Here is a 25483-nt window from a genome sequence, read left to right as displayed (position 1 = left end):
CACTCCCAATTCTGTATAGTCAGATGATGATTGGGTCTGGTAATCCCAGGTCTACAAACTCCCAACCCAGGAATTTTACTCCTGGTGTCATTGAATTGTGCAAGACCAGGCTTGTGGGCAAGAATGCAGCCAGGTTTATCAGGTTCTCTGCACTACCACATGGGGACAATCAAATGCTTCCCCAAGTCATGACCCCAGCTCACCTCCCCTTCCCACCCGAGAAGCAAGGCCAGGTGAGAGCAGGTGCAGTAACACACCTGATCATTCGCAGAGGCTAAGAGCAGAAAGGGCTCCCCACTCCTCTCCTGCATGCCAGTTACAGCCTCTTACCGAAAGAAGGGCCTGAGGCTGCATATGACCCTGCCTAAGGACAAACACGCCCACTTTCCAGTGGTTCAGCCTGAGGTTGTTTGAAACCCTTCCCAAAGCACACACCACGGAAGCATATGCTGCTCCTTACAGTCAGGTCCCAAACCCGCTCAATCGCCTGTCAAACCAAGACATACCAAGCCATTGTCAGTCATAGAGTCTGGACCCCCGGTATACCATCATCACATTCAAGGTAACTTTTAATGAGGACCTAAGTATTTTAAAGATCTGTCTATGCTCTGCTCAAATTTGTGCAAATTATAGGATTTAGTAGTCTGTATAGGCTGTGGCATAAGCACTTATCTAAAATGATCATGAATTCACTTAAAACTATGCTAATAGGTTTTGTTGGTGAGTGACATAAAGAGCCCCTTCCCCAAGTTTGTTGTTGGCTCTCAAGTTCAGTGCTCATAGGGTAAATGTCTTCAGCAAGCTGTCCATCTCAGGCGCTAGAAAGTTGTATTGTTCAAGAATGTGAAATTGTAGCTCACTTCAATCAGCAAAACTTTTTCAGAGTTCCGGTTATCACACCAAATTTATTTGGGCTATCAAAAGAAATAGCCTGAGAGCTCAAAGAAAGCAAAACAAAATTGTTGCAGCACTAGATTCGAATCAAATTTTACCAGATAGTTTGATCAAAATTTAGAAAGCAAAAAGTGTTAGATTGGGTGAAAGTTAATTCTGAAATTAATGCGTCAAAACAGGGCTGACATGTGTATTGCTGAGCTATGGCTCAAGATTAAGTGTAACCCATTTAGGGAGCTCTTGCATGCACTCATATTTAATCTATATTCCCTTTTTTTAATCTAGCTTTACCTTTTGCATCCCTTGCACTTTTTTTCTGCTTCTACCCCTTTCAACTCGGTTTCCCTACTCTTATCCATTTGGTTTCTGTTGCAGGAGGATGCAGATGGCCAAGAGAAGGACACTCAGTCGGAAGATTCTATTCTGAGCGACATTGACCTTGAGACCGCCTCAGTGCCTGAGGTCCTCGAGCTTGTGGCCACTGTATTGCGCAAGTGTGTGCCAGGCGTATATGGGGTGCAGGCTATCACAACTGCCCGCCGTCCTGTCGTAAAGTTCTCACACAAGGAGTCAGGGCTTCACGGAGACATCTCTATCAATAACAGGTGAGATCTGAAAGCAACATGATTGAAGTGCTGAATGCAGCACAGGGAAATTCTAAGCACGACTCAAGTGCTGTTCGGCATAATCGCCTAGTGATGGGTGAGTGTGCAGGTTGGGGCTTTGACTTCATTGGTATGCCGGGTGTGCCTCTGTGGGTGATCAGGATGTTTCTCATCAAGAACCCAAGATATGGCTTTGGAAGTGCATGGGAATGGATGATTTTGAGAAAGTGGCTCTATACGTGCTGGACCAAAGTAAGGTACAGTGTGTATAGAGTCCACAATCCCCAGAGGTATAACAGAGGTTGAAGTCCGGTCTGACCTTACTCTCCAAAGTGGTAGCTTGGTCGAGTAGTAAGGCAGAACCTTGTACACAATCAGTCAGCAAAAGGTTTCACACACTCAAGAACTGAACTCTAGGCCAATTGTTTTTATATCCAAAGATATAGTTGTTTTATTTTTACAACCAACGGGTATCAAAATATACTTTACTCGATATGAGTACTCTCATGTAATTACTTTGCAAAGAGGCAATAAACTTTGTAAACGCAATAGGTACAATGGTTACATTAGGCAACACAATTCTAAACACAATTTAACATTGAGCTCAATGTTTTTTTTCTACATAAATGCAGCTGATTACTTTATAGATTACTTTTGTAACTTCAGGACTGGATCCTAGATTAAGTTCTGGGGTTTAAGCTGAAAACAGTTTAGTAAAAACGTTTTAGTTATTGCAACGATTTTTAAAGAATATAAAGGTATTTTAAAAGTTGACACTTTGAAACTTTTCAGTGAAAAACCAGCAATGTTATCCAATGGAAGGAAATTCAAAGCCCAGGTAAAGTAGGTTCTCGTTACTTTTGTAATCCAGTGCTGGACTCCTAAGTTCAGCACTGGGGTCTCTACCTAAGACAGGTAAGTAATTACGTTTTAGTAGTTGGTACAATTTTTAAGGAATATTTGTAATTTTCAAAAGTAGATAGAAGAAATTTCACAGAAAAACAGTCAATGGTTTCCTATGGACGAAATTTAGATTACTAGTAACCACGGTTGTGATTACTTTTGAGGTTCAGTACTGGGCTAAAAGATACAGCAGTGGTTTCCTGATTACAAGTGAGTACTTCAGATTTCGATATTCGGTTGATTTTAGATGAATATTTTAACATTTCAAAACTTCACACTTAAAAGCAATTTCACAGAAAAACAGTCAATGGTTACCTATAGCAGAAATTTAGATTACTAGCAACCACGGTTGTGACTACTTTTGCGGTTCAGTACTGGGCAACAAGGTACAGTACTGGCTTCTCTCCTGATCACAGGTGAGTAATTCGAAATTAGTTATTCGGCTGGTTTTAGATGAATATTTTAATGTTTCAAAACTTCACACTTAGAAGATTTTTCGAGTCAAACCAGTCAATGTTATCCTATGGCAGGAAAGTGAGTCATCGGTTTTCAGGTGAGTACTCAACTGATGAAGTTAAGGTTCCGGACATAGACTCAGGGGTCCCCCAGGGTCAGGTAGGTACAGTTGTTACACCCTCAGCGGCACAGGGGCGGCCGGGTGCAGAGGTAGTTATCCCCAATATTATCCAATGAGAGGCAGGGGCAGTGGTAGAAGTGGGCGGGATCGGAAGGGCACGGCGTGCCCCTATTTCTTAAATTTAACACAGTCCGTTCCCCTACTTCTTTATTTTAAAAATGGGTCCCGTGACAGCAGGGATGGTCTAATGTAAAAGTATTGCGAGACGGACCGACTTTCTGCCTTTCTGCCCTGTGTGATGCAGATTAAGGAAGGCCTCTGAAGTCGCCACGACCTCCTCCCCCTTCCCCTCTGTATCTGGGGCCAGGAGCCTGCCCAACAACACTGTAGGAGAAGTGTTTCACTGGAGGAGTAATCAATCAGCAGCGAAAACGGCTTCCTTTGGTGGCCCTGCTGCTGCAGTCATTTACACCTCATTTAGTAATGGGCCAACCCTGCCTGCCCCCGCTGTGAACAATTCAGTAGTCACATCAGACTGATGACGCCACAAGGAAAGGAAGAGCACTCTAGGTGTGGAATTTGTGACAGACTGTGCCCAAACCCTGGCGCTTTTAAAAGCAAGCATTTGCAATGCAATAGGTCTCGCATTTGCGAGAGTTTAAGCTATTGCCATTATAAATGACAATGCCTTTTATTTTTGTTTTAAAAACCAACACGTAAATAAAAGGCATTGCCATTTACAATGCAAATAGCTCAAACTCTCACAACTGCGAGACCTATTGCATTGCAAATACTTGTTTCAGTAGGGAAAGGTTTGAGGCAGTTTTCCATTTTACTCCTTAATGATAGTAATAAACAAAACAGTGAGGACCGGAGCTATCATGTTGGCTATACCATGCAATACTTTAGTAATTTCTCCACCCTACAGCTAAAGTTGCACGTGCTGCAGTCACACCCTCACAAAAATGAAAAGGCTTCACGCTAACCTGCCTACCCGATGGATTAACGTGAAGCAGCGCTTCCCTAGTACTCTGCAGTGGTAAAATGACGAGGGGCACCTAATTCATTTTTTAAGATTAGGTAAATGGCAGTCCATTCAGTTCCACAAACCACACTTGCACAGGGTAAAAAACGTGGCAAACCACATCACCTCATGTGCACTGCTCCTAAAGAACGCAGGGGTTAGTGCTCCATTTAACACATGTGCCAGATCGGATGCACCATGGCCATATATAGGATGCACAGCACCTCTCTGTGCTGTGGCGTAAATTAACTGGGTACACCTGGCGCAGACGGCACACTGCGCCCTTACACATTACTTGCGGAGTTTGAAGTGCAGCCACAAACTCACGCCTGCATTGTGAACAGCGCATTAGTGAAAGGCAGACCTGATATTTGAAGTCGCTGGCCTGTCTTTCATTGCAGGTGGGTGCCCAGTCTACATCTCAAAGGGGGGCAGATATTCCCCTGCAGATGGGTGCACTGATGCCACCTGCCTGCAATCTGGTGCCTGGGTGCCCTGAAACCTTCTTGACCCTCTCACAGGGGGCGACTCTTTGCCTTTGTGCCTGTGGCTGTAACATGGCATTAGTGTTAAGGCAAAGGGTACCCTTATTTACATCTGGGTGCGCCTTGTTGGGATCACTTTGGTTCCCCTTTAGTGCTGGCGAGATCAAATTTACAAAGGAGGCGTGCAAGTGTCTGATGACCCTTCAGTAATCAGAGATGGGCGAGGCACTTTAAGCTCGAGCCAGGGGCCTGGCTCTGGCTCCCTTCGAAGTACTCTTTGACCCTTGATCCCAAAATGAGCTCTGAGCTTTGATGTGGCTTCTGTCTGCCACCACACTAACCTAAGCGGTACAAAAGGGGGTGGTGATGGACGGAGCATCTGAATCAATCAAAGACTCACACCCAGTCAAAAGATCTGGGTTTAATCCATCACCGTTCTTTAGCCCACTCTGCCACCCCAGTTCAGACATGGCTATATGCAAATCAGTCTGACCCTGTGCCTCATGGGAACAGTCCAGCCCGAACTGCCAAGCCATGTCTTCCCTGGACCGGAAACAAGCTTCCGAGGACCGGTTTCTGGCATTCCAGCCGTCTTCAGCCTGGCTTGCTTGAATCCAGTGGCAAAGTGAGCAAGGGACTCACGTCTGAGCATACCCTGCCACACTTATGGTGGCCAAAAGCGGTACAAAAGGGGGTGGTGATGGACGGAGCATCTGAATCCATCAAAGACTCACACCCAGTCAAAAGATCTGGGTTTAATCCATCACCGTTCTTTTACCCACATATCGATAAACACCCAGTTTGTAACATGTGTTTATCTCCTGAACATAACGAGTCCGACTGCCTAGCCTGTGCCCAATTTCGATCCAAGAAGACACTTCGGACTTGACGGGCCGCTAGACTCATCATGCAGAAACAAGCGCCAGAGCCAGATAACCTCTTCGGCGACGAAGAAGATCTTGTCGAGGCCGAAGAATACGAACAACTGTCGGATCAAGAATCGGAGCATGACTCCGACTACTACATCGAAGACGAGGAAGACATCGTGTAGGTATGGGACGACGAACAAGGGATGGGAGCCGTATAGGACGACTCCAGTGATGAACCCGGCCCAACCGTGGGTACGGGAGCCTATACCTTTACCTCAACGGTTCCACAGGCTCAGGTCGAGGCATCGCCACAAGGCCTTAGCCAAGATCTCGAAAGACATTCTATAGCCCCGCAATACAGCCAGGCTAAGAATATTCACAAAGAGCCATCGGATCTACGGACTCCGAAATTGGTGATATCGAAACCAAAAATGGTGGAACACAAAACGAAACCGAAACTGATCGACTACACGGTCTTCTGCCCACACTACGTCGATCCATCTGAGTCGACACCGAAGAAACTTGTCGTTGAGCCGAAAACCAGCAGCCATATATCGACACCGAGACAAAAGGACATCGAATCGAAAACGTCGACGGCCGACAACACAAAAAAGACTCGATCCAAAAAAGGTTGTCGACCCAAAATTAAAAGGCGACAAACCCTCGGCTCCAGTAAAGAAATCAATCGAGCACAAGAAAATTGAGCCTAAAAAGGCCATGGAACAAACACCAAAGGGCGTCGATCCGAAACCATCGGGTCCTAAATCGACGCAAGGACACAAGCCCATAATCGAACCTAAGAAAGCGGTCGACACAGGCAAAACTTCTGCTCCGAAGACACAACTACTACAGAAACAAACTGTAGCGCCACAGAAAATCATCGGACCGATTAAGTTTGGACTCCCAACTTCCTCAAAAACTAAGACGGCCGGCCACAAAAGCGGCATCGAACCAAAACAAAAGACAGTGGCTAAAACAACAAAAACTGCGGAACAGGAAGTCCTACATCCAGACCCTGAATCAGTTGAACAGTCTAAACTTTACATCGATCCAAACTCTGGGAAAGTTACTCTCTACAAGAGGAAAATCAGACCAGAGACTGTGAAGGAGACTTCCGCTATACCACTCAAAAAGAAAAGGGACTGTTCTACCTCACCTATTCTGTTTGAGACTATTCAGCCAGATAGGCATAACCAATACTCATATACACCCACACACTCAGATGAAGAGGTGGATGAGGAATATAATCAGGAATACACTTACCCATTAGACACTGACCAAGACAGTCATACTCGACCATGGGCTGACCCAGTAAATCCTGGTGACTCTCAACCCATTCCTGATACACCTGCATACCCTGCTAGGCCTTCTCCTACAGAAGACACAGCTGCTTTTAATTCATTAATTGAAAGGGCAGCCCTCCATCATAATGTGGACATGCATGCTGACCCTGTGGAGGAAGATTTCCTCTTTGACACTTTCGCAACATCAGAAAGAACGGTTAAAACATTACCTATGTTGAAAGGGGTACTTAAACATGCAGGAGACATATTTAAAGATACTACAAAGGCAAGGGTCATTAACCCCAGAATTGAGAGAAAATACAGGCCAGCGCCACTAGACCCTACATACATTAAGGGACAACTGCCTTTGGATTCTTTAGTGGTGGCAAATGCACGTGAACGTGGAAACTCTCAAACCACTGGGGAAGCTCCACCTGCCGACAAAGAATCAAAAATCTTTGAGGCTTCGGGGAAAAGGGTAGCCGCACAGGCAGCTAACATATGGAGAATATCTAACACGCAAGCCCTGTTAGCCAGGTATGACAGGGCACACTATGATACCTTAGAAACACTTCTCCAGCATTTACCTGATGCTTACAAAGAACAAGCTGAACAATTAGTACAGGAGGGAAAACTAATCTCTAACGCCTCCATCAAATGTGCCTTAGATGTGGCAGATACAGCTGCCAGGTCTAATAACACTAGTGTTATGATCAGAAGACATCCGTGGCTACGCATCTCTGGTTTTAAAAACTAAGTCCAGTCCACTTTGTTAAACCAGCCATTTAACCCAGACTATTTATTTGGTCCAGAAGCGGATACAATACTGGACAAAATGAAGAAAGACACTGAGACGGCGAAGTCGATGGGAGCCTTTCAGTCACAGCAACATAGGGGCTCCTTTCGTCGCTCAAGTTACAGGGGGGCTGCAAGAGGCAACTCATCACAGCAAACCACAAGCTACAAGGGCAACACGCAAACCACCTACAATAAGAACAGTAGAGGTGGATACCGTGGAAATAACAACAAGGGCAGCGGACGAGGGAACAACACCACCAGGTCCTCTACCAATACTAAGCAGTGACTCCTTAGCACTACCCCCAGACCATATAACACCGGTCGGGGGACAATTACAACAGTTCCTACCAGTCTGGGAAAACATCACTACAGACAAGTGGGTAAGGCAAATTATCCAAAATGGCTATTGCCTAGAGCTACCCTCCACACCACCCAACATACCTCCAAAAAACCGTCCTATGTCTGTAGAACACCTCAACTTATTGCAGCAAGAAGTCATCAGCATGCTGCAAAAAGGGGCAATAGAACTAGTACCATTAGAACATCAAGGTACAGGAGTGTTCGAGGCATGTGGGCTGCTGAATTCATATCTGTGCATAGATCGCCGCCTAGTGTTGGGTCCGGATGATCGCACATTGTTGTCCTGGAAGAGTCTTCGAAGTATCACGAGATAGGTGGCTCCTCCCCTGGACTACAGTGCGCCTGGGCATCGACTCCATCCTCAGATTGGTTTTTTCCGCGATTGGGTTCGGATGTATATTGGTTCCCTCTAGTCCGAATCGAAGAAAAAAAACAAAACTTTTCTTAAGACCAAAAGGTCTTTAGTTCCACGTCGGTATTGTCTTGCGTTCGGTACATAACTCTACCAGCTCGGTTCCGAGCCGGATTCCATCACCCGCGTGCTTTCGACGCGGAGGGCCCAGTCGACGCCTCAGACCCTATCGACTGTTCATCATGGACCGAAGTCAGTTCAAAAGATGTCCCGTCTGCAACTCAAAGTATCCCCACATCGACGTCCACCCGGTGCGCAACAAGTGTCTGTCGCCGGACCATGATGAAGCCAGTTGCATGGCTTGTTCCCGCTTCAGGTCCAAGAAGACGCTTAAGCATCGACGCGCTGCGCGCCAGGAGGCCCAGCTCCTTCACCGGCGCCTGCGGACATTTTCGATGCCGGGGATGTCGAGGAAGAAGTTACCGGGGACATCGGTGACAACCTGTCGAATCCCGCGTCTGACGTCGACTACGACTACGATGCGGACGCAGAAATGTTCGAAGCTGAAGAAGTCGTCGACGAGATAGGGTACGACGACGGGGCCTTCGGGGCCATGGAGGATAGCTCGGACGAAGAGCGACCTCGCTGTTGCACTGGGGTCGTACCGATTCATAAGGCTCAGGTCGAGGGATCGCCACTAGGCCTTACCCAAGATCTTACGATGGGTTCTACGGCCCTGCCTTCGGGCTCGGCCACGGACATTGCTATTGAGCCGCACCCTGGAAAATCAAAACCGAAAGTGAAACCTACGGTCTCGAAACAAGAAACAGCGCAGGTGCCCGCCTCGAAACCGAAAGTGCGCATTACTTTGGTCGGATCCAAGGCCTCAGAGCTCTCGGCGCCGAAGAAGCAAAAGCGTGTTGTCGAGACGAAGGCTCAAGTCAAGGGCGTCGAGACGAAGTCTGCCGCGCCGAAGACTAAAGTCAGGGTGGTCGAGCCGATTAAGTCGGCGCCGAAGGCGGTCGACACCAACAAAAGACTCGGTGACCCGAAGAAAGGACTCAGCGACCCAAAGGTTCTCGAGACTCTGCGTCAACAGGACAAGGCCAAGAGCGGCGCACCCCGAGAGTCCACTCCTAGTGGGGCCTCGAAGGATCCCGTCGACTCGGCGCGCCCGTCCGCCGGGTTCACCAAGAAGGTGACGGACTCCCTACAGCGCATCAGGGAGAAGGCCTCGGCGGTCGGACCAACGGATCCTCCACCTCCGAAGCCGGTCGAGAAACCTCACAAGGCGTCGACGCCCATTCACTTCACGTTGCCGCCGAAGGTGGCGCCGAAGGCTTTCACCCCTAAAGCGGTCGCCAGCGTCACCGAGAAGGTGTCCTCGGTGCAGAAGTCGTCGACGGTGGTGTCCACCTTGAAGCATCGACAATCTTCGGTGGACGAACAACATGAACATTTTATTGATGCCGAAACGGGCAGACTTTCCCTCCACAAGCGGAAAATTGCCCCGGAACAACCAATGGAGTCCTACAAGATTCCCCTAAAGAAAAAGAAGGACTCTGCTTCCACTCCTGTCCTTGTGGAACCAATTTCTCCACAGACTCGTGATGTCTCGCCCACTTACTCTGATGTGGACGCTGGGGAGGGCGATGATGAGGATGAGTACAGCTATCCTGTCTATACAGACCCTGATGATACCAATGAACCCTGGGCTGCTGGTGCTGACCCAGGTGATCCTCATTCTGGACAAGACACTCAACTCTATTCTGTGAAGACATCTCCTACAGAGGATTCTGTAGCATTTAATGCCCTCATTGTACGGGCGGCTAAAAATCACAACGTCCAGCTCCATGCTGACCCTATTGACGTCGATTTCCTTTTTGATAACTTTTCAGTCTCGGAGAGGACTGTCAAAACTCTACCTATGTTAAAAGGTGTCTTAAAACATGCTGGAGAGATCTTTAAAGAGCCTACCAGAGCAAGGGTGATAAACCCTAGGTTTGAGAAAAAGTATAAGCCAGCGCCTACTGATCCTACCTACATTAAAGGACAGTTGCCTCTGGACTCTCTTGTCGTCTTGAATGCCCGGAAGAGGGCTAATTCTCAGACAACGGGTGATGCTCCTCCCCCAGACAAGGAATCTAAGGTCTTTGAGGCATCAGGGAAAAGGGTGGCAGCACAAGCGGCCAACATCTGGCGCATTTCCAATACACAAGCGCTTCTAGCGAGGTATGACAGGGCACACTATGACACACTGGAGACCCTGTTGCAACACCTTCCAGATGAATACAAGGAGGCAGCTGAGATGCTTATTCAAGAGGGGAAGCTGATCTCTAATGCTTCAATTAAGTGTGCACTGGACGCGGCTGACACCGCGGCCAGGGCTGTCAACACTAGTGTTATGCTGAGACGACATGCCTGGCTGAGAATCTCTGGATTTAAGCCAGAGATACAGACCACCATCCTTAATCAAACAGTGAATCCAGATCACCTGTTTGACCCAGAGGTTGACACCACCTTGGAAAAGATTAAGAAGGACACTGAAACTGATAAGTCCATGGGTGCCTTACAGTCCCAGCAGTTCAGGGGTGGGTCTTTTCGTCGCTCAAGCACTAGAGGCGTTTCCAGAGGCCAGCTCTCCCAAACCACGCAGTACAACAAAGGCAACACACAGTCTACATACACCAACAAAAGTCGAGGTGGATATCGTGGAAACAGCGCCAAGGGCAGGGGTTGTGGAAACAACAACTCCAGATCCTCTGCCACCAGCAAACAGTGACGCCTTGTCACTGCCCCCGACCACACAACACCGGTCGGGGGGGAGACTTCAGCAGTTCCTGCCGGTCTGGAGAACCATCACCACAGACAGGTGGGTTAGACAACTTATACAGTATGGTTATTGTCTGGAGTTAACATCCACTCCACCCAACATACCCCCAAGACACCGTCCTATGTCTGCCGAGCATTTGCACTTATTGCAGCAGGAGGTCGTCGTCATGCTGCAAAAAGGGGCGATAGAGCTCGTGCCTGTGCAGGAAAGAGGCACAGGAGTCTACTCCCTGTACTTCTTGATACCAAAAAAGGACGGGTCCCTCAGGCCCATACTGGACCTCAGGCCCCTCAACCAGTACATCCTATCGGAGCACTTCCATATGCTGACCCTGCAGCAAGTGCTCCCGTTGCTCAGTCAGGGGGATTTTCTCGCAACTTTAGACCTAAAAGATGCGTATTTTCATATTCCACTGCACCCGTCACACAGAAAATACCTCCGGTTCACCATCCTAAACCAACACTACCAGTTCAAGGTTTTGCCTTTCGGAGTCACCACGGCACCCAGGGTGTTTACAAAGTGCCTGGCGACAGTGGCGGCGCACCTAAGGAGACGGAACATTCACGTCTACCCATATCTGGACGACTGGTTCATCCAGGCGAAGTCAGCCCAGCAGTGTGCCGCTCACATGTCCCACACCATTCACCTCCTTCACGACCTGGGATTCTCAGTGAAATACCCAAAGTCCCACCTCCAGCCCGCCCACATACGGCAGTATCTGGTTGCGACGATAAACAGTCTGGCAGCCACAGCACAGCCAAATTCAGTGAGGGTCAGCAGCATTCAATTGCTGATACACCGATTCAAACCCCAACACTCGCTTCCAGCGAGAGTGTTCATGCAGTTGATAGGCATGATGGCCTCCTGCATCTCCATAGTTCCGTACGCGAGACTACATATGCGTCCGCTTCAGGAGTGCCTAGCACGTCAGTGGACTCAGGCTCAAGGGCAGTTGAAAGACCTAGTGTTGGTGACCGGTCGGGCATACAACTCTCTGCATTGGTGGAATCCACGAAACCTTTGCAAGGGACGACCGTTCCAAGAGCCTGTGCCACAGATCATCCTGACAACGGGCGGTTCTCTCCAGGGATGGGGAACTCATGTACTCCATTACACTGTGCAGGGACTATGGACGCAACAGCAACGGAGGATGCACATCAATGTTCTGGAACTGATGGCAATCTTCATGGCACTGAAGGCTTTCAAAGTACATCTGTGCATCAAGGTCGTGTTGATCCGGACGGACAACATGACTGCCATGTACTACATTCAGAAACAGGGAGGTACCCACTCTCCGCAGCTGTCTCATCTGGCTCAGAGCATGTGGAAGTGAGCCATTCAGAGGAACATCTTCCTCATGGCAGAACACCTCCCGGGCAAAGACAATCAGATGGCGGACCTGCTCAGCAGGTACAGCCACCAAATGCACGAGTGGGAGATATATCCATCAGTACTCCGCCCGTACTTCCAAAAGTGGGGTCATACAGAGATAGACCTGTTCGCCACAAGGGAGAACGCAAAATGCCAAAGCTTCGCCGCCAGGTTTCCACACCCACAGTCGCAGGGCAATGCGATATGGATGAACTGGTCAGGCAGATTTGCGTACGCTTTTCCCCCAGCACCTCTGATACCGCTGGTGGCACGCAAACTCAGGCAGCACTCGATGACTCTCATCCTGGTTGCTCCAACGTGGGCTCGCCAACCATGGTACACCACGTTTCTAGAACTGTCCGTGGTACCGCATCAAAGGCTACGTCTCACACCCAGCCTTCTGACGCAGAGCCATGGCGACATTCAGCATCCAGATCCGCAACAGCTCAACCTGGCGATCTGGCTCCTGAGGTCTTAGAGTTTGGCTACCTAAACTTGCCTCCTGACTGCATGGAAATCATCCGGGAGGCGAGAAAGCCCACCACAAGAACATGCTATGCGGCGAAGTGGAAGCGGTTTGTCATTTACTGTGCAGACCACAACATTAACCCGCTAGATGCATCTATTCAAAACATCATTTATCTTTTCCATCTGTACAAATGTAATTTGGCCTATGCTTCCATTCGCATACATCTATCTGCAATGGCTGCTTATCTCCAAAACAGGCAGCACCTCTCACTTTTCAGGGTGCCTGCCATTAAAGCCTTTCTACAAGGGCTCAAGGGAGTCATTCCTCCGCGGACTCCGCCAGCTCCGGAGTGGAACCTCAATGTGGTCCTCACCAGGCTGATGGGTCTCCCTTTTGAACCGCTGCATTCCTGCGAGATTCAATTCTTGACATGGAAAGTAGCTTTCCTTATAGCGATTACATCGCTGCGATGAGTTAGTGAGTTCCAGGCACTAACTATCCAAGAGCCATTTATTCAAATTCATTCCAACAGGGTGGTGCTTCACCCTAACCCTAAATTCCTTCCTAAAGTAGTATCTCAATTCCATATTAACCAAACTATTGAATTACCTGTGTTCTTCCAAAATCCTGAGTCAATGGCGGAGAGAATGCTCCACACCCTTGAAGTCAAAAGGGCCCTGATGTATTACATTGATAGGACCAAGGATTTTAGGAAAACTAAACAACTCTTTGTTGCCTTTGCGCCACAACACAAAGGTAACCCCATTTCCAAAGCTGGTATAGCTAGGTGGATAGTTAAATGTATTCAGATCTGCTATCTGAAAGCCAAACGTACTCTCACCATTCCACCAAGGGCCCACTCCACCAGAAATTTGGGGGCCTCCATGGCTTTCCTTGGAAATATTCCTTTGGAAGACATATGTAGAGCAGCCACATGGTCTACCACACACACATTTACAAAGCATTATTGTGTTGATGTGCACTCCAAACAGCAGGCAGCTGTAGGGCAGGCTGTTCTAAAAACACTTTTCCAAACTGCTGCAGCTGGCACGGGCGGCCGCCGTTAATGGAGGGACTGCTATGTATTCTATGCACAGATATGAATTCAGTAGCCCACATGCTTTGAACCGAATATGCTACTTACCAGTATGCATCTGTTCTTGGCATGTAGGGCTGCTGACATTCATATCGCCCGCCCTCCTCCCCGGCGCCTGTAGCAGCTGCAGAATTCACACTTACTTCTAGCATGGTCATCATTCACTTAGTTTCACTCCATCTTGGCCACAATGGTTACAAACAATCTGAGGTTGGAGGCGATGCCCATGCGCACTGTAGTCCAGGGGAGGAGCCACCTATCTCGTGATACTTCGAAGACTCTTCCAAGACAACAATGTGCGATCATCCGGACCCAACACTAGGCGGCGATCTATGCACAGATATGAATGTCGGCAGCCCTACATGCCAAGAACAGATGCATACTGGTAAGTAGCATATTCGATATTCACTATACTTCCTCATCCCCAAAAAGGACGGGTTCTCTCAGACCAATATTGGATCTCAGACCCCTAAATCATTACATATTATCAGAACATTTTCATATGCTCACTCTACAACAAGTGTTACCACTGTTGCAGCAGGGAGACTTCCTCGCAACTCTAGATCTCAAAGACGCATATTTTCATATCCCGATCCATCCAGCTCACAGGAAGTATCTCAGGTTCACACTATTAAATCAACATTACCAGTTCAAGGTCCTTCCATTTGGTGTTGCAACAGCTCCAAGGGTGTTCACAAAATGCCTAGCGACAGTGGCTGCACATTTAAGAAGACAGCATATTCACGTCTACCCGTACCTAGACGACTGGCTAATACAGCCCAGCAGTGTGCCAGCCACATGTCCAAAACAATTCACCAACTGCACAGCCTAGGCTTCACGTTAAACTACCAGAAATCTCACCTTCAGCCATCCCATTTACAGCAGTACCTGGGAGCAACAATAAATACTCTGACAGCAAAGGCATACCCAAACGCTGCAAGGATACACAGTATGCAGCTGCTAATCAAAAAATTCAAGCCCAACACTCGCTCTCTGCTCGAATGTTTATGCAACCCATAGGCATGATGGACTCCTGCATCTTCATAGTCCCTCATGCCAGACTACACATGCGTCCGTTACAAGAGTACTTAGCACGGCAGTGGAACCAGGCTCAAGGACAATTAAAAAACCTAGTGTTGGTAACCAGTCGTGCATACAACTCTCTGCATTGATGGAATCCACAAAACCTTTGCAAGGGACGACTGTTCCAGGAGCCTGTACCACAGATAGTGTTGACAACGGACACATCCCTGATAGGATGGGGGGCCCATGTCCTTCAATACACAGTGCAAGGCCTATGGACAGCACAACAGAAGAAAATGCACATCAACTTGCTAGAAATGATGGCAATTTTTCTGTCAATGAAAGCGTTCAAAGTACATTTATGCAACAAAGCTGTGTTGATCCGGACGGACAACATGACAGCAATGTACTACATACAGAAACCGGGAGGAACACACTCTCCACAGCTATCACATCTAGCACAAAGCATGTGGAAGTGGGCCATTCAAAGAAACATTTTTCTCATGGCGGAACACCTCCCAGGCAAGGACAACCAAATAGCGGATCTGCTCAGCAGACACAGCCAACAGCTGCACGAGTGGGAGATTCACCCCTCAGTGCTCCAACCTTACTTCCAACAGTGGGGACAACCAGAGATAGACCTGTTCGCCACAAAGGAAAACGCAAAATGCCAGTACTTTGCCGCCAGGTTCCCACATCCGCAGTCGCAGGGGAATGCAATATGGATGAACTGGTCAGGCAGATTTGCATACGCTTTTCCCCCAGCACCGTTAATACCGCTAGTGGCACGCAAACTACGCCAGCATTCACTGACCCTGATCCTGGTTGCTCAAACATGGGCGAGGTAACCATGGTACACAACGTTCCTAGAACTTTCCGTGGTGCCTCATCAAAGGCTGCGGCTAACACCCACTCTACTCACTCTGAGCCATGGAGACATACAGCACCCGATCCGCAACAACTGAACCTTGCAAACTGGCTCCTGAAGTCTTAGAGTTTGGGTACCTTAACTTACCTCCTGACTGTATGAACATTATCAAAGAGGCAAGAAAACCTACGACCAGAGCTTGTTACGCTGCGAAGTGGAAGCGTTATGTCATTTACTGCAATAACAATGACATAAACCCACTAGATGCTTCAACGCAAAATATAATTTGCTATCTTTTGCACCTACATCGTTGCAATTTAGCCTATTCATCTATAAGAATACACTTAGCTGCCATCGCAGCTTATCTTCAAAACAGACAGCATCTTTCGCTATTCAGAGTACCTGCAATTAAGGCATTCATGGAGGGACTCCAAAAAGTAATCCCCCAAAATACCCTCCTTCACCTGTTTGGAACCTAAACGTTTTTTTAACCAGACTAATGGGACCACCATTTGAGCCATTGCATTCATGTAATTTACAATTTTTAACATGGAAAGTGGCATTTCCAGTAGCGATTACTTCACTTAGAAGAGTTAGTGAGCTACAAGCCCTAACTATTCAAGAGCCATTCATCCAAATACATGCAAATAGGGTAGTTCTTAGAACAAACCCTAAATTCATGCCCACTGTGGTATCCCATTTTCATATCAATCAAACAATAGAATTGCCAGTGTTCTTTCCAGATCCACAGTCAGTACCTGAAAGGGCTCTACACACACTAGATATAAAAAGAGCACTTCTATACTACATTGATAGTTCTAAGGATTTTCAAAACACTAAATAATGGTTTGTTGCCTTCTCACCACAACACAAAGGCAACCCCATTTCAAAATCTGGGTTAGCCAGATGGATAGTTAAGTGCATCCAAATATGTTACATTAAAGCAAAACGCACCTTAACTGTTCCAAGAGCGCATTGTACACGCAAACTAGGGGCATCCATGGCTTTCCTAGGAAACATTCCTCTAGAGGAAATATGTAGAGCAGGCACATGGACCACGATACATACTTTCACAAAACACTACTGCTGGCTTTTCTAAAAACTCTTTTTCAGACTGCTGCAGCTGGCACAGGTAGCCACCGCTAAGGGAGAGACTGCTATACATTCTATGCACAGATATGAAACCAGCAGCCCACATGCCTCGACGGAATATGCTACTTACCAGTATGCATCTGTTCTTGGCATGTGGGGCTGCTGACATTCATATCGCCCACCCTCCTCCCCGGTGCCTGTCGCAGCTGTAGCATTCATTAGTACTTTCTTACTTTATTGCATGGCCATCTCTTACTGTACCATACTCCATCACTGCCACAATGGCAAAAAACAATCTGGGGATGGAGAGGATGCCCATGCGCACTGTAGTCCAGGGGAGGAGCCACCTATCTTGTGATACTTCGAAGACTCTTCCAGGACAACAATGTGCAATCATCCGGACCCAACACTAGGCGGCGATCTATGCACAGATATGAATGTCAGCAGCCCTACATGCCAAGAACAGATGCATACTGGTAAGTAGCATATTCCTTTAATGTCATTAACGCACATATTAAACCTCAAATAAACGTGTATCCATTGGTTGTAATAAATAACGTTCATTATAAGCTGTAACTGGTCAGTAAAATGCCAAACATACTAAAAGTTGGTAAGTTTTGCTCTTTTTAGCCACACTTCTGACTCCGCCCCTGACACAATCCTCTGGTTATTCGCGCCTCCTGATGCTCTGCCCACAGTTCCCCTACTTTTTTCCCCCCACTTCGACCACTGGGCAGGGGGCCTTCGGTAGGTAGCTGCTGGCTAGCAGACCATGCGGCGGTGGGAGCTGGGCTCTTGGTCACTTGCTCAGGGCAAATGAGAAAGTAGGATAGGGTACAGGTTGCACAGCCAGGGGCACTCGGGCTGCTGGGTGCAGGGTGCTTTTGAGCCGTCGGGCGCTCAATGTTATTCAATGGTGATCTTGAAAGGCAAACAAAGGCTGCAGGCTCGGGGACGGAGGATCTTCTAGAGCGACCAACACTTCGAGGGGTAAGTTGGGATCTTGGAGGATAGGTAGGCACCCAGTAGTTGGGCACAGGGGGCCGTGGGGCGCTGGTTGCAAAGGGTGTTTTTTGAGGTCTGGAAAACTTACCCCCTGCTGGTCGCGGTCTGAGAGGTCCTTTGTCCTGAGGCTGCAGGCGTCGTCGGGGTCGTCTAGGAGGGTCCTTGGGCACTTGATTCCAAGTCAGAATCGCCAGGGGGACGTCCTCGGGCTCTTGATTCTCTCTGGCACAGGTGAGGCTTTGCCGGTGCAGAGTGTGCAGGGTTCGCGGTTCCGGGCTGATGCCAGGGCTTGTTACTTGCTTTGAGCAGTACCACTGCTCGTGGGAGACCCAGGTAGTCAGAGTCACAAAAGTCAGAAAAAAGGTTTCTGTTTCCAGATACCCAAGAGCCTAGCTAGAGGAAAGGACAGCCACTGTTCAATGTGGTTGGCTGTTAGAAGTAGTGTCTAATGTGTAACAAAGGAAAAATTGTTCCTTTTTTAGGTGTCCCCTCACTCACCGGGGTTGCCCCACGGTGACATGCTTCATCATTGGGGCCATCCCAGTCCTCTACGGGCTGGGGCGTGCTGCGACTTGCGGAGTTACGTAGGAGCACTTAAATGGACTATGTGTGGTGCATGTGTATTTGTGGGGAGTGGACTATGTGATGAGATTAAAAATTACCTGCCCAGTAGGTTACTAATAAACTTTATTCTGGCCTCTAGGTGGTAGTATTAAAAACGGGGTAGGGGGATAGGCTATCCTAAACTTAATGTGTCCAGATGTTCCTATCCACTCCTAAGTCGACATGTTTCGTGCATACCCCAAGCACTTCTTCGGGACTACACAGGGACCAGCCCTGTGTTCGCCACTCCTTACTCTATCAGTGAGAGATTTGTAAAAAGGGTTTTTTAAACTGCAGCAAACTCTATTAAGTGCATGCATTTATACCTGTGTATTTTGTTCCCAAAAACACGTGGTACCTGAAAGATAGAAAACAACTTTAAAAATCAAGGGGTGGTTGGCCCCATTAGTTATCACACACAGTTTCTACCAGAAGTGATGTATTCTGTGAATATTGAACGCGAGCTCATTGGCCGTGTTTTCATGCACAAAAACGTGATAGACTTCGTGCATATTTCGAAAGTGGTTTTAAACACCTATCATAGTGTCACACCCATACATTCAACAATCATACACACTCATACATACTTTCTTTTGAGACCTAACTGGGCCCCATGGAGTCGGAGGGGTATCGGTATCCTCGCAACTCTAATGAGAGAGAAATAGAGTTGTTAAGTTCCCCTGCGTAGTTCGCTCCTTGGGCAGTGTCTCCGTTTTGAAAACGGCATTCCTTCGAGCTATATTCCACTTACTTGTGCTCCGGTTACCTCCTGTTTATAGGCACCTACTGTTTCTCCCTCCGGTCCGGATGTTATCGGACTGGAGGAATCGAGTGGTTTAAATGCTACAGGCAATCGCGGTGATCCCGCGTTGTTGTGGGAAACGCCCTTCGCGTAGGCTAGAGCGTGTGTTGCTCCGCCCGTCTGCGTGGCGGCCATCTTGGGAGTGTCGGTCTTCGTAGATAGTCGTGTTTAGGTGTTTAACACGACTAATATAGCAGTTTTACATTTTTAAAACAATTTACGGTGCTCTGCAAAATGCTCACTATATTCTAAAGGTTTCAACCGTAAATTTCAAAAAATGAAAAATGAAGTTTTTAAATTGAGCTGATTACTCCAGTTTGGTAACCTACCCTTCCCAAGGGTATGGAATGTCACCAGAGTTCTACCAGTCAGTTCTAGCTTGAAAATCAATTTTGTAAAGGGGATCTTAGATTACAGTGGTGGATCATTCATTGGTCATGCTGTTTGCGCCCAAGAAGTGGTCGATACTTTTCACATCTGACTTTTGTGAATTCCACTTATGTGGGTCTGATACAAAAGTTTACATATAATCCTTATGTGAACTGTCCCCAGGGAATGTCATCATTCAATCCCACAATATGGGAGCGGAGCTTGAAAACCCAGCGTTGCTCCTTTTCTAACAGTTTCTTTTCCATGTCAACATGGGGAGGTTGTATTTCCAGCACTACCCAGCGCATATCGTTGGGTGTGTGTGCCTTTTCCAAAAAGTGTGTTGTCATTTTGGTGTTTGAATTTTTACATCTGAAATTACTGCGGTGTTCAACCATTCTGGTGCTGACCTTTCTGGTTGTCATTCCAATATAATGTAAATTGCACACACATGTGATCATGTAGACAACTCCTGATGTATTGCAGTTTGAAAACTGTCTTAACTCCCATTTCAGGCCTGTATTACAAATAACCTCTTTGGTGGGTTCTGTCAGATGGCACACACTGCAGTTGGAACACGGATGGTGTCCAGCTGGCAGGGGGTGCAGACGTCGGACTGGGCCTTCCATAGGTTTGGGGCGTGTGTGCACCATTAAGTCCTTCAGATTTTTCCCTTTCCGATGGCTGAACATCGGTTGGGTGATGTTGAGACCCCCGCTGTTCAGAGTTCTCCAGTGTTTTTTCACGATTTTTGTCACCTGTTGTGAGGCTACTGTATATGTAGTAATGCAGATGGGCCTTCTCTCCGATGAATTTGTTGGAGATTCCTTGGGTTTGGACTCCAAAAGTGCATCCCTGTGGTTATTGGATGCCCTTTTCTTGGCTTTCTGAACAATCTTTTTTGGGTACTGTCTCTGATACAGTTTTCTACAGTCCTGGAGATTCAGACCCTTTTCTCAAGTTCACCTCTACAATGAGCCGTGAACAACTAGTCTTCCTAGACCTAAACATCAAAGCAGAAAAAGGGACACTAACAACCACGACACATTTCAAGCCAACGTCTAGAAATTGTCTACTTAGCTTTGAGAGCTTCCATCCGCGCCAACTCCGTGAAAACCTGCCTTTTGGGCAGTTCCTGAGACTGAGAAGGAATTGTTCGGAAAAAAGTGACTATGAAGTACAGGCCAAGGAATTATGCGATAAACTGTATCAGAGACAGTACCCAAAAAAGATTGTTCAGAAAGCCAAGAAAAGGGCATCCAATAACCACAGGGATGCACTTTTGGAGTCCAAACCCAAGGAATCTCCAACAAATTCATCGGAGAGAAGGCCCATCTGCATTACTACATATACAGTAGCCTCACAACAGGTGACAAAAATCGTGAAAAAACACTGGAGAACTCTGAACAGCGGGGGTCTCAACATCACCCAACCGATGTTCAGCCATCGGAAAGGGAAAAATCTGAAGGACTTAATGGTGCACACACGCCCCAAACCTATGGAAGGCCCAGTCCGACGTCTGCACCCCCTGCCAGCTGGACACCATCCGTGTTCCAACTGCAGTGTGTGCCATCTGACAGAACCCACCAAAGAGGTTATTTGTAATACAGGCCTGAAATGGGAGTTAAGACAGTTTTCAAACTGCAATACATCAGGAGTTGTCTACATGATCACATGTGTGTGCAATTTACATTATATTGGAATGACAACCAGAAAGGTCAGCACCAGAATGGTTGAACACCGCAGTAATTTCAGATGTAAAAATTCAAACACCAAAATGACAACACACTTTTTGGAAAAGGCACACACACCCAACGATATGCGCTGGGTAGTGCTGGAAATACAACCTCCCCATGTTGACATGGAAAAGAAACTGTTAGAAAAGGAGCAACGCTGGGTTTTCAAGCTCCGCTCCCATATTGTGGGATTGAATGATGACATTCCCTGGGGACAGTTCACATAAGGATTATATGTAAACTTTTGTATCAGACCCACATAAGTGGAATTCACAAAAGTCAGATGTGAAAAGTATCGACCACTTCTTGGGCGCAAACAGCATGACCAATGAATGATCCACCACTGTAATCTAAGATCCCCTTTACAAAATTGATTTTCAAGCTAGAACTGACTGGTAGAACTCTGGTGACATTCCATACCCTTGGGAAGGGTAGGTTACCAAACTGGAGTAATCAGCTCAATTTAAAAACTTCATTTTTCATTTTTTGAAATTTACGGTTGAAACCTTTAGAATATAGTGAGCATTTTGCAGAGCACCGTAAATTGTTTTAAAAATGTAAAACTGCTATATTAGTCGTGTTAAACACCTAAACACGACTATCTACGAAGACCGACACTCCCAAGATGGCCGCCACGCAGACGGGCGGAGCAACACACGCTCTAGCCTACGCGAAGGGCGTTTCCCACAACAACGCGGGATCACCGCGATTGCCTGTAGCATTTAAACCACTCGATTCCTCCAGTCCGATAACATCCGGACCGGAGGGAGAAACAGTAGGTGCCTATAAACAGGAGGTAACCGGAGCACAAGTAAGTGGAATATAGCTCGAAGGAATGCCGTTTTCAAAACGGAGACACTGCCCAAGGAGCGAACTACGCAGGGGAACTTAACAACTCTATTTCTCTCTCATTAGAGTTGCGAGGATACCGATACCCCTCCGACTCCATGGGGCCCAGTTAGGTCTCAAAAGAAAGTATGTATGAGTGTGTATGATTGTTGAATGTATGGGTGTGACACTATGATAGGTGTTTAAAACCACTTTCGAAATATGCACGAAGTCTATCACGTTTTTGTGCATGAAAACACGGCCAATGAGCTCGCGTTCAATATTCACAGAATACATCACTTCTGGTAGAAACTGTGTGTGATAACTAATGGGGCCAACCACCCCTTGATTTTTAAAGTTGTTTTCTATCTTTCAGGTACCACGTGTTTTTGGGAACAAAATACACAGGTATAAATGCATGCACTTAATAGAGTTTGCTGCAGTTTAAAAAACCCTTTTTACAAATCTCTCACTGATAGAGTAAGGAGTGGCGAACACAGGGCTGGTCCCTGTGTAGTCCCGAAGAAGTGCTTGGGGTATGCACGAAACATGTCGACTTAGGAGTGGATAGGAACATCTGGACACATTAAGTTTAGGATAGCCTATCCCCCTACCCCGTTTTTAATACTACCACCTAGAGGCCAGAATAAAGTTTATTAGTAACCTACTGGGCAGGTAATTTTTAATCTCATCACATAGTCCACTCCCCACAAATACACATGCACCACACATAGTCCATTTAAGTGCTCCTACGTAACTCCGCAAGTCGCAGCACGCCCCAGCCCGTAGAGGACTGGGATGGCCCCAATGATGAAGCATGTCACCGTGGGGCAACCCCGGTGAGTGAGGGGACACCTAAAAAAGGAACAATTTTTCCTTTGTTACACATTAGACACTACTTCTAACAGCCAACCACATTGAACAGTGGCTGTCCTTTCCTCTAGCTAGGCTCTTGGGTATCTGGAAACAGAAACCTTTTTTCTGACTTTAGTGACTGGAGGGCGAGCCAAGCTATTTTCCCTCTAACTCCCCTAGTTCTTTTCCAGTCAGAGTCACAAGGCAGTCAGGTCCTCAGGGGTTTTTGAGGTTGTTGACCACTGGAGACGCCGGGGTTTAGCAGGAGCAGGTTCGAGGGTCGACAGGCCGGTAGGGCTGGGGCCAAATCAGTTGGTGTCTTCCTCTTCTTAGCAGCTGCACAGCAGGTCTTCTTGTTTCTTGTTCTTCTTTCTTGTTGCGGAATCTGGATCTGTGGAAGAAGGTTCAGGGTGCCCCTAAATACTAAATTTAGGGGCGTTACAGGTAGGGCAAGGGAAGGGACCAATGGGTCCCTGTCCTGGGGTGGGTACACCCTCTAGCCTGCTCCTCTCCTGTGGGAGGGGGGCAGGAGCCTAGCTGTGATTGGGCAGGGTTCCCCGCCTTCAAGATGGCCGGAGCCCGGGGTTGTGCATCACCTCACCTCTCCCAACTGAGGGGTGGATTGGCACAGGCTGGCACCCCGCCCCCCCACCCCCTTTCTGACGTAGGGTTTCCTGCCAGAGTGGGGGTCAGAACTGGTGGGGGACAGTTGCTGAATACAGCAAATGGTCTGGAGAAGCTCACAAAGGCGGAATGCCTTTGAAGCTTCCCCTGCCCATCCTCGGGGAGGAGGCTAGGATGTGCATTGTTGCAGGCCCAGGAGAGCCGGAGCTCTCCACCCAGGGGTCCAGCAACATGTCCCTGTGTGGCAGCCTAGGCAGCCTCTCAGACAAGACGTGGATTGTAGGTTTAGGTTTCAGGGGGCATCTCTAAGATGCCCTCTGTGGTGCATTTTACATTAAATCTCACACTGGCATCAGTGTGGGTTTAATGTGCTGAGAAGTTTGATATCAAACTTGTCAGCCTTCAGTGTGGCCATTATGGTGCTGTGGAGTTCGTAATGACAACCTCCCAGCACGATATACTCCTAATGGCATCACTGCACTTACAGTGCCCAGGAATGGCCCGTGTACTGTAGGGGCACAGGGCTCATGCACCTGTGCCCACACCACTGGCATAGGGCACCCAGCTAGAGGGGTGGCTGATGTATGCCAGGGCAGTGGGTTTGTGGGCATGGCACACAGGGATGTGGGCCATGTCGACTCTTTGTTTAGTTCTGCACCAGGACACTCAGCCTGCAAAGGCAGTGTGTATGTGTCAGAGTACAGGGCCCCTAATGTTGGCACAATATGTGCTGCAGCCCTTTGGGGTCTTCTCTGGTCACAATGCCCTGGGTACCTAGGGTACCATTTACTAGGGACTGACATGTGGCCAGAGATGCCAATTGGGTTTAGGCTTTGTACAGTTTTTAGGGAAGGGACGCAGGCCATGGGTCCCTGTTTGGCAGGGACCCAGGGCACACCAAGGTAAAGTGCATCAGGTATCAGGCAAAAAGTGTGGGGGGGGGGGGGGGGGTACTGCAACAGAAACTCACTTTCTCACAATGATTGGATAGCTGCTGCTCCTGGTTCATCTCCGAGGCATCTTTCTGTGGCTTAGTGCAACCTTGTGCAATGTGGCGGGAATTCAAAATACATATTGGTGGGCTGTCCAGGAGAAAGTTATTGGTGCACAGCTCAAGTGACATACTTGTTGCAGCTCAGTTCAAGCATGAACTGTGGCACTTTAGAAACTCCAGATAGAACATATTGGTAGCTTTGCGTGTGGCTAGGAGGAGCTTCAACTGTGTTAGTTTCATGAGCATGGTTTACAGTTTTGTTGGCGGGAACTTATGATGTTTGTTGGCAGGTGCTCATGTTATGGCTTGGTTGGTGATTAACTGCATCTTAGCATTAACTAAAGTTTCAGCATCCCTGACATTTGGTGTGCTGATCAGTATTTTATTTTATGATGCTAGGTGCTCAGCATGCCGCTCAGAGGGAGAATGGGAAAGAGCTCAGCTGGAGCTTGTGGAATCATGGCTCAAAATCAGAAAGGAATGTGACTTAGAGGGAACCCATTATGAGATCATGGTTGAGGCTATGGGTGGGTGGAACATGGGAGGGGCTCAAGGCACTGTGAGAGCACAGGTTGTTCCTCAGTGGACCTTATGTGAGGCTCTGCAGGATATCAGTGTGAAGCTTAACAGGAGCTTAGAATGTGCATCTGTGTAGAGCTGTATGTGCATTATTGTTGTTGTTCCCTCTCACCTTAGTCGAAGCTCAAGATTAGCTTTTTTTTAGAAACGTGGTGCAAATCAGCTGACAGTCTGCATAGGCAAATA

The 25483-nt window shown here is 47.6% G+C and overlaps 1 protein-coding gene across 1 annotated transcript in view; it reads left to right on the top strand.

The window, feature by feature from the left end:
• Positions 1 to 25483, top strand: part of TUT1 (terminal uridylyl transferase 1, U6 snRNA-specific) — a 356703-nt gene that overhangs the window by 137307 nt on the left and 193913 nt on the right. Inside the window, exon 6 of the mRNA XM_086938188.1 lies at positions 1270 to 1499. Within this exon, the coding sequence (XP_086794314.1) occupies positions 1270 to 1499 (230 nt within the window). The remainder of the gene's footprint in view (positions 1 to 1269; positions 1500 to 25483) is intronic.

This window comes from Lissotriton vulgaris, chromosome 9 (genome assembly GCF_964263255.1).
Source record: "Lissotriton vulgaris chromosome 9, aLisVul1.2, whole genome shotgun sequence".
Lineage (NCBI taxonomy): Eukaryota > Metazoa > Chordata > Amphibia > Caudata > Salamandridae > Lissotriton > Lissotriton vulgaris.
Note: the sequence above shows the minus strand (reverse complement) of the source record. Positions and strands in the feature narration are given on the sequence as shown.